The 10,076-nt window shown below is 41.1% G+C and overlaps 1 protein-coding gene across 5 annotated transcripts in view; it reads left to right on the forward strand.

Moving 5' to 3' along the window:
• LOC111851371 (glutamate receptor ionotropic, kainate 1) overlaps window positions 1-9,702 on the forward strand; it is a 47,957-nt gene extending 38,255 nt beyond the window's left edge. For 2 of the 5 annotated variants that reach the window (XM_072701045.1, XM_023826234.2), the window contains exons 12-17: window positions 25-248; window positions 1,530-1,648; window positions 2,595-2,812; window positions 3,560-3,785; window positions 3,940-4,190; window positions 9,079-9,699. In XM_072701045.1, coding sequence (XP_072557146.1) covers window positions 25-248; window positions 1,530-1,648; window positions 2,595-2,812; window positions 3,560-3,785; window positions 3,940-4,190; window positions 9,079-9,234 — 1,194 coding nt within the window. In that variant the 3' untranslated portion in view covers window positions 9,235-9,699. Of the gene's footprint in view, window positions 1-24; window positions 249-1,529; window positions 1,649-2,594; window positions 2,813-3,559; window positions 3,786-3,939; window positions 4,191-9,078 lie in introns of those variants that run through there. The other 3 variants (XM_072701049.1, XM_072701046.1, XM_023826236.2) reach the window with 3 other exon arrangements.
• Window positions 9,703-10,076: the final 374 nt, after the last annotated feature.

Raw genomic sequence — 10,076 nt, forward strand, 5'->3', positions numbered from 1 at the left:
TGGACCCCCCAACCCTGGGGGTAGGTGGCTGACCTGGCAGTGGCCCCCCTGACCATCACCTACGTGAGGGAGAAAGTCATCGACTTTTCTAAACCCTTCATGACTCTTGGCATCAGCATCCTGTACCACAAGCCCAACGGCACAAACCCGGGGGTCTTCTCATTCTTGAATCCCCTGTCGCCTGACATTTGGATGTACGTCTTATTGGCCTGCCTGGGCGTCAGCTGCGTTCTGTTCGTCATCGCCAGGTACGGCGCTCCTGACTGAGGTCCCCTCCATTCACATTGTGCCTCTGATCCAGGTTTTAGGTGCAACTGCCAAACTAACAACTCTTAATTTGCTAAACTAGGAAGCGGAAATTGTAGCTAAACCCCTGGTGGCTAGTAAATAGTTACAGACCTTTACTGACTTAACATTTTAGTGTTGAAAGAAAAATTAATCTTCTGAAGGAAACTGCAGAGTGGTGGCACAGTATAATTTAGGAATCAATGTTCAAATTGACAATGCATGGATGCATACTTAGCAGATGTATGAATAAAGTTGTTTGCCTCTCTGTTAGGTCTGAGCCAGTTTTTTCATTGTCCTTCTGTTGCGCGCGGGGAGCATGGAAAGCTCAATGTGAATGGTTGCTTTGTTGGTGTCCCCGCATTGAAATACAGAGTTTAAAAACTGGAAACATCTCAAACATCTGCTGGTATCTGGCATGTCTAGCTTTCTCCTCCAGGGGAGACAGAACAGCACAGGGGGGATAAGAGTTCATTGCTGAGACTAATATGCAAATTCCGTCCAATCAGATTCCTAAAACTGATTTGGGTGATTGTTATGGATTGCATGTTGCAACATATTAAATTTACTGCCTGGAGTGTATCAAAAGTGTTATAAAAAACAGATGCTGTCCTCGGGCTACTAATATTTTTTCTCTGAACAAAACATGTGTCACCAGATACCCACAATCCTTCACTTCCATCCTCACCACGCCACCAGTAATTTCAGCAGACCAGCAGTGTTATCTACTGCAGAATTTCTAAGAAAACATCATAAGGGTTTCAAAGTCATGCAATGCACACAAAAAGCAGGTAAAATAGAATAGTTTAAATGTCAGGAATCCCATTTCCTGGAGACACTCTGTTTTTGTATATTTGGGACTTGACTTGCTAAATATTCTGGTGGGTCAGTGGACAGTTTCAAGATATAAAGGTTCAAAGTGTCTGATAAGCCACAAAAGTAAGCATGTGTATCTTTCACGAATAATATTGTTCCTGAACATATTTTTCTGAATGATGGCGCCCCTGAACACACATTACACACACTGTCTAATGTCATGTTGGCAACAGAATTTTTTGATCTTTTAGAAGAAATCTATGGCAGGAAATGCTATGATGCAGGGAATGTATTCTGCATTTCGTTGACATGTTTCAACTGTAAATCCAACAAAGGAATGTTCATGTGTTTTAAGTGTTTAAGTTTAAATTTATTTATTTGTTCACCAGTTATTGTAACTCTTTAACAAGCGTTTTTAACTATCTTAGGTTTACACCTTATGAATGGTACAACCCGCACCCCTGTAATCCAGATTCGGATGTGGTGGAGAACAGCTTCACTTTATTGAACAGTTTCTGGTTTGGAATTGGAGCACTCATGCAACAAGGTAATTGGGTCATACATTCTTAACTGGGAAAATCCCATTACTTGCTGCTAACCCTTAGGGTAGGCTTACTGTGCTCTCTGAAAAAAACAGTTCAGTACTTAAGACTGAACTTTACGTTGACTGATGGATTTCCAGGAAAACCTTATGCTGGAATAATTAAACCTGAGTAATTGTTCTTTGCTTCCTACTGTATAACTGCTTATACTGGGCCGGGTCATGATGGGCCTTGAGCTTATCCAAGTAAGCACATGATATATCCGAGATGGGTCACCAGTCCATCACAGGGTGCACACACAGTCACAGACATGACGGTTTCAAGACACCAGTTCACCTAAACCACTACGCATTATGCAAGGAAAACTCAAGCCAACATGATGAAGGCATGTAAACAAACAGAGCTCCGCCCACTGAGATGTGAGATTCCAGTGCTACATAGTCTAGTCACTGAGCCACCGTAGTCCACAGATGGAAAATCATCAACAATGGTTCATAATAACAAACGCATGCACAACTTTGTGACACACACAGGCCTTCTCCCAGAGTTCAGCACACATACCTCATAGGTTGCTTTGCTAAGCACACAGCAGAAAGTCCATAGCTGCATCGTAGTCCCAACATGCCCTTGGAGGCAGATTTCCCAGCGGGACGTTCTCCCTCCACGTTAAAGGACCATTTCTTGAGCAGATACAGAAACTAAGTCCGCAGCAGCATTTTATACTAACTGCATTAAATAGCTGTTCATAGACTGTTGGTGTTAACCATCTGTAGAAGAACAGATGGTTTCATTACAGTCTTGCATTTGTCCTTGTGTTGGTAGCTCTATGCTCCCTCTGTGTGTATCAGCAACAAGGAGAAGAATCCTTGAAATAAATTGCGAGAAGTTCCTTTATTTTCTGTCTCATAGCAATGCATGATTTCCTAAGCTGGCACGCTTTTGTACTGCTAGGATCTGAGGTGATGCCCAAGGCTCTGTCAACGAGAATCATCGGAGGGATCTGGTGGTTCTTCACGCTCATCATAATATCATCTTACACTGCCAACCTGGCTGCCTTCCTGACGGTCGAAAGGATGGATGCGCCCATTGACTCAGCAGACGACTTGGCAAAGCAAACAAAAATCGAGTATGGGGCAGTAAGAGATGGATCTACCATGACATTCTTTAAGGTATTGATGCCATCAGCCACTTCAACTCTTCAGCCTCATGTAATGGGGTAGCGATGATCGTGGAATCTATCCAAGGAAGCACAGGGAATAGCAGGAGACACCCTGGGCAGGATGCCAGCCCATCAGAGGACACACAATCACATACTATGGGCAATTTACAGACACCAAGTAATTATATAACATCAACTAACTATTTTCTCTATAAAGACATGAAAAGTAAAAAATACATGAAGTACAGTGCATGATAGTATATCTTACAATCTATAACCACAAGGCCTTCACCATGTCTGGGTTCAGTCTCTCCTTCTTTCAAAAGTGTGAAGGAGCCACTCATCCAATGTCACAAACCAGTCCCCATATATTTTCCAGCATAGCAGCGATACAACGGCATCAACTTTACCACACCTCTTGAGTTGTTTCAACGGAAGCCAAAAGAAAGATGGTTTTATGCAGTGAGTGAAAATCACAGAGGTCCGCTCTATAAATATTGTGAATTGCCTAAGAGTCGCAACACCTGGATGTTGTGGAACAAATCAAATTAGCGGAGGAAGATCAGCACCAATCCGTCACTTTGCTGTCAATGGCAAATGGCGAAAAGCAGACAAGTGTAGGTGTTCATTGAACTTCAGGTGAATATAGGAGACAGGGGAAAGTGACAGGTTCAAAATTGAAAATGAATTCTGCCCAATCAGCATCAAGAACGTAATTCTAAAAGATTGACATCTGACTTGTGTGTTTTTGAAACAGAAATCCAAAATATCCACATATGAGAAGATGTGGGCGTTCATGAGTAGCAGGAAGAACACCGCATTGGTCAAAAACAATGGCGAGGGGATACAGAGAGTCCTCACTACAGACTACGCTCTCCTCATGGAGTCCACCAGCATTGAGTACATTAGTCAGAGAAACTGCAACCTCACCCAGATCGGGGGCCTGATTGACTCGAAAGGCTATGGAGTGGGCACTCCCATTGGTAAGCATCGAGGGCAGTGTGGTGCCACACGGCACCAAGGGACCAGGCCGTGGGGATCCAAAGCACATGGTTCCCTAAATATCCCGTTATTATAAAAAAAAATAATAAAAAAATTTGAAAAGAACATTTATTTCCTGAAACTGAATTTTTGCAGGTTCCCCCTACAGAGACAAGGTGACCATCGCCATCCTCCAGCTCCAGGAAGAAGGAAAGCTGCACATGATGAAGGAAAAGTGGTGGAGGGGCAACGGCTGCCCGGAGGAAGACAGCAAGGAGGCCAGCGCTCTGGGCGTGCAGAACATCGGGGGCATCTTCATCGTGCTGGCCGCCGGCCTGCTGCTCTCTGTGTTTGTGGCAATCGGGGAGTTTATCTATAAATCGAGAAAACACTCACGCATGAGCCAGGTGAGTGAGGGCAACTGCGAGTGGCGCAACAGGGTGTGATGGCCAGCAGCGTTAGTGCCAGGTCTCAGAGACGTCTCAGCAAGGCCTGATTTTCTGTGCGAGGCGTGAAGAGGCTTCGGAGCAGCAGGACTTAAGGCCAAAAGAAAAAACCACAAGCTTTTCTTTTGTTTTCAGCTATGTTAGGTCCTCAAATCCGCCTTAAAACTGGAACATTTGGATGATTTGACATGTTGATCCCCATTGTATGTGATTACCCAGCACCCCTTGCTTTTGGTCAGTTCCCTGCATCCATTTTGTTTTAAATGCAGAAATGTTCTTTATGATTAAATATGTGGCTGGTTGTAGCACTTCATACGGCAGAGACGATGGGAAACATGGGGAGCCTTAAAATGCGATTCTTGGTGAATCTTTGGGATTTCTCGATGGAAGGACAGTGTTTGAGAGACAGCACAGGTTATATCTCAAATCTCAGGTCTTCTGGGGAATACCATAGTCTTGCTTTGTTAAAATGCAGAAAATTTGCTGATAATTTTGAGATACTCAATGTAAGTGAAGAATTGCACTGCTAGCATCTGAAATGTAGCTGTAAAATAGAGGCACCATAACTAATTATCTATCCATCCATCCATCCATCCATCCACCCATCTTCCAATTGCTTATTGAGAACTGTTCTCAAAGGGCAAACACTGCTACATGTTTATATAACAATCTTAAGACTGAGATGGAAAGCTGAGGTATCTGAATTAGGGGAATCAGACACATAAAATGGAAACTGCTCTGCCAGGATCACAGCTGTTTCTGTTCAGTATGGGAGTGACTTTCTTATGATTATTATAAAATAGTTCCTTAATATTTTGCTTTGGAGTTTATCACTATTTGCATCATCATCATCATCATCATCATCACTATCATCATCATCATCATCATCATCACTATCATCATCATCATGACTGAGAAACAGAGGACTGGGATGCTAAAACGTAGCATAAAATTAGCTAATTTTGATTCCAGTACATTCAGTTATTTTTCCCCAATTACTCCCTACATGAAACTCATTTTGTGAGATTCCCTGGATTGGATTCATATATGCAGATTGGGTTCATTTTTATAATCAACTTTTTTGTGGTTGTTATATATTTCATTACATTCCAACTGCATTATTTATGTTTAATTAAAATGTTCTGATTATTTTCATTGACAGACAAAAAATGCAGGAATTACTGCTCCTTTGGAAACAAGTGACAAAATACATAATAATATGACTATTTACAATCATGTTTGCTTTTTTGGTCACACTTTGAGGGGACATGAATAATGTAGTAGTACATGTTTACTTAATGCATTAATTGACCAGTAACTAAGTGTTAATTATGTACTGATCCCCTGCTTGTCCATCATTAATCAATCATGACAGTACATGTATTCCATTCAGGCAATATTAGTTAACAGTTAACTAATTAGTTAATAATGGTAAGACTTCACTCGGGGCAAAAATTTCTTAACTCATTTACTACTCAAGAACAAATCATGAACTAATATAGGCTTCCCTATGAAATACATGAACTGTCATGATTGATTAATGCTGAATGAACATGGGATCAGTACTTACCAACCAATTACTATTGTTAAAACTAAGCCATGCTGTAGATTCAAAACACTTGAGTAAGCCAAGTTTGTTCATGAATTTGAATAATTCAACTTTTGATTGCAAGTATCACACATACGGTGGCACCTCACTGATTCCCAGGTAACTGGGATAGCAGTCTAGGATGAAAAGGCTGAAAAAATTTAATAAAGTCATTCTGCTTGTATAATTTTCAGTTTCATTTTGCTTTTGTGTTTCTTCCACTGGTGAATGTTTATTTTGTAATTCTTGCTAATTTATTGTGTTTTATTATGTTGGAATGATATCTGAATGGCTTATTTTGTGCCAACTTTTTTCTCATGTCTCCTTGGTTTTATTACAAATCCCCTGAGGCTTATTTTGCATGACTTTTGTATCATCTCTGGAGCAAATTCCCAGCACAAGCCCCCCTTTCGAGAGTGGAATCATGAGTGCTGTCAACTCCTGTCAAAAGGTCCCTTCAAGTACACTTCATCCCAGTCAGAACTGTCATTGTAACAGAGCTAGTCATGTGACCATGGCTAGAGACACCACTCAGTTGGTAGTGTCTTCGTTGCAGAGATAGTCATGTGATCATAGTTAGAGACACCACTTAGTGGGCAGTGTGATTGTAACAGAGCTAATCATGTGACCCTGGCTAGTAACACCAATCAGTGGGCAGTGACATCGTAACAGAGCTAGTCATGTGACCATGGCTGGAGACACTATTTAGTAGGCAGTGTCATCGTTACAGAGCTAGTCATGTGACCATGGGTAGTGACACCACTCAGCGCACATGTTATTGTTACAGAGTTAGTTCCAAGAGGGAATCTTGGATGTTCTACCCCTGAGCAAAATACATAATTGCCTCAGCAAATAACTAGCTACATAAATAGATTTTAAAAATTTTTTGCAATCTATTTACAATGAAAATATAATGATTTTACCAAAGTACCTGCAAGTGATTTTGCTGGAGGTCCCGTCACAGGTTTCACTTTAGTAACCTCATCACTTAAATCCCAGATAGAGGATTGTCTTTTTTAATTAATTTACAACAAGGAAATGGTGAACCAGTCATGCATTTCACAGTCCCCCTTAATTCTCACTTCTATTTTTTCCCTTCACGCTTCAACGAAGGTTGCCCCCCCCCCAAAGTTTGGTGCCAATCAAGTCTTTAGCTGAAAAGCGTCTGGAAGAGATAACATTATTGTTATGGATCAGATCATGAAAGTCATTCAGAAACCAAGGGACTAAGTTCTCCATTAACAATCACCAGCATGCAAGCTAATCCATTCCAATATAGGAAACAAGAACTGGGGCAAATTAACTAATTATTCTCCCTCCTATAAAACCTTCACACAAATAATGGCTATTTTTGCTTCATAGTTTATATGTCTTATACAGTTTAGCCTAGATCTTCAGCTTATGACTAATACAAATGAAAGTCCTTAGCACTATATTATAATAATCCATTCATTCACCTTCCATGCAGGGCACATATACAACCATGGAAAAAATAAAGAGACCACTCTATATTTTTTTAGGAATCTGCACTGTTAAATCCTGGCTTAATCGTGGTTCTACTGACAAAAGGCTACACTGAGCAGCAGGTTGCTTCCAGGTTCAAAATTTCTAAGGTCATGATACACAAGAATAACGTGAAACAGGAGACGCTGAGAATGAACAGAAACCAGCATAATAGAGGGTGGAAGCAACTTTCTAATGGCAGAAATGACCGTTAACTTATGCGACTGTTTCTCATGAATCATAGGATGACATCAAGTGACCTTCCAAAGGAATGGGAAACATTAAGTGCAGGTGTGAAGTGCACTGTTAGGACAGATCATATCAGGCTCCTAGAAGCAGGACTGAAGTCCCATAAAGCAAGGAAGAAGCCCTTCATTAATGAGAAACAGGGAAGAACCAGGCTACAGTTTGCAAAAAACATTATTCGACCGACACACCCATAAATTGAGAAATGAGTTTGCAGTTAGCCTAGGGTGACCACATAATCCATGTCATCCCGGACACTTTGAGCTAGGACAGGATTTGCAACCTACCATTTCAATTAAAAGGACCTGGATTTCACTTAAGTACCGAGTTCTTGCTGTGTGCTGATTGGTCAGTCTCCTATAATCATGCACGTGTCACTAATGTTAATGTGAACAGCTGGATGAGTCTTTCAGTCAAAGAAACAAACCTGTCAAAGCACGAGAAGAACTGAACTATTTAACCAAGCACAGGAGCCTTTCGGTTTTAAGGTAGTTTGTAAAACCTGAAGTAGCTCAAGGTGTCCGGGATGACATGGATTATCTGGTCACCCTAAGTTAGCCTAACTGCATGATTATGAACTGCAGGAACAGAGCACAGGCGAGTCTCGAACCCACAACCCTGGAGGCATTAGGCAACAGTGCTTACCCAATTCAGTTTATAAATAAGAAAGCATCAGATCCATGGATCATGTAGAATAATTAAGATTGGTGTTTAGTGGAAAAAAAACATCTGTACCTTCCCCAATTTCATTTAATTGGTATGCTTTAACATGAGGTCTTGCTGGCTGAATGGTAACAGAGATGGCAGGTTAGCTTTGGAAGTAGAGTCTTCTAGCACTAGTAGGGGTGTGGGGTGAGAGAAAATTTAAAAGACAGATCTAATGGCTATTGGAAGAGGGATTTCTCACTAATGTCGGACGCACACACTTGATGCACGCTCTCTGTGTCATGCCTCGCTGCCTTGCTTCTGCTTACACAGTAAGTATTGTATCTGTATGGGACCTGAGAGCACAAGCCCAGAGCCTGTTATTTAGAATATGCTTGGCATCACAGAGATAGCACAGTTTACCAGACTATACTAGATGTTCACATCACTCTGGTACATCAATTGGTGAATAAATTGAAGCTGACATCAATTTAAATGGGGATCACCTTCAAAGTCCAAAGCTTCAGAAGCTGCAGTCTCACCACATAGTAGCTCATCTTCTTTCTGAAGGCGCAGCAGGCATGAGGGAGGCAGCAGATACACGGAAGCGGGAGAGGTGGTGCTGCAGCCCATCATCTTCTTCTTGACAATATTAAGCCCATCAAAAACATTTTTTCATGAACAAATATGTCCTTTACAAATTATTCATTGCACTATCCATAAAATAAAGATACACTTTCCTACCTTTTATATTAAAAAAAAAAATGTAAGTGGTTTATGTTTTTAAAATAAATTTGTTGGCAATTCACTTGTATTTTCAGAGATTGAAAAACCTCATTCTTAGAACCTTTCTGTTGTCTCCAATAGTGTGCCTCCTTCAACACTCTTATGGAGGACCTGGGAATCTCCTTCAAGTGTCTCAAGACTGCCAAGAAGAACCCAAGGACCAAGGGACGGTCGGGGCTGGTCAACTTTTTGCCATGCCACCCCAAACGCATCCTGAGGAAAGAAACCATGGCGTAGAGCTGTCCTCTTTGATTAGCTGTCTGTGAAATCCCACCCACTACACCTTCACAGAAGTTGCAGATATACCACCATTATGGTGCTATGCGGCAGTTTGTTTGCTGTATGCAAAACAACAATAGCAACAATAATTATTATTGTGATTCAGAACCCCATCTGGAGGCCATATATCCACCTTGTTTCTGGATACACTCAAGAACTGCCGCTAAATTTAATTTCAAGTGAAGTCAAGTGGACTTTTACATTGTTGTTTAGTTTTCTTTTTTAACTGCTGTTTTCAATTGCACAGGCACAAAGACATTGCATTTTCAAAGGTTAATTTTATGTGATGCATATTTTCAATGTGATTGACGTTAAAAAAAAGAGATAAAATATTCTTATGCTCCTCAGTTTCTCTGTAAATTCCTTTTCAGTAACCTGTAAACGTGTTTACATCCTGTGTCTTGTAAATTTATATATTTTAAATAGAGAGCCTTACACAGCATCACACATATGCTATGGGAGAAATCAGTAGCTTGTGTAGTACACCAGCAATTGAAACACCCTCCAGTCCCTTTTCCATGACCAATTATCCAGCACACATTCACTATGAACCAGGGGGTGCTGCACAAAGCAGGATTTCTTTCTTAGCCGGATAGCTTGTCAGATTTAAGGTAGCCTGGACTTTGGAGGTCCCTAGGGTTTAAAGTGGGCCAGAAGAAACAAATGTTACACGATATTTTGTGACCGTCGTAATGTGTGACTTCAGGGCCACTGTTTTGCATGTTATTGGGAATGAACGCAACTGAACAACAGTCGCAACATCGGCTACACATTTCACAGCTCAGAATTACCCACTCTTT

The sequence above is a fragment of the Paramormyrops kingsleyae genome, chromosome 17, assembly GCF_048594095.1.
Source record: "Paramormyrops kingsleyae isolate MSU_618 chromosome 17, PKINGS_0.4, whole genome shotgun sequence".
Lineage (NCBI taxonomy): Eukaryota > Metazoa > Chordata > Actinopteri > Osteoglossiformes > Mormyridae > Paramormyrops > Paramormyrops kingsleyae.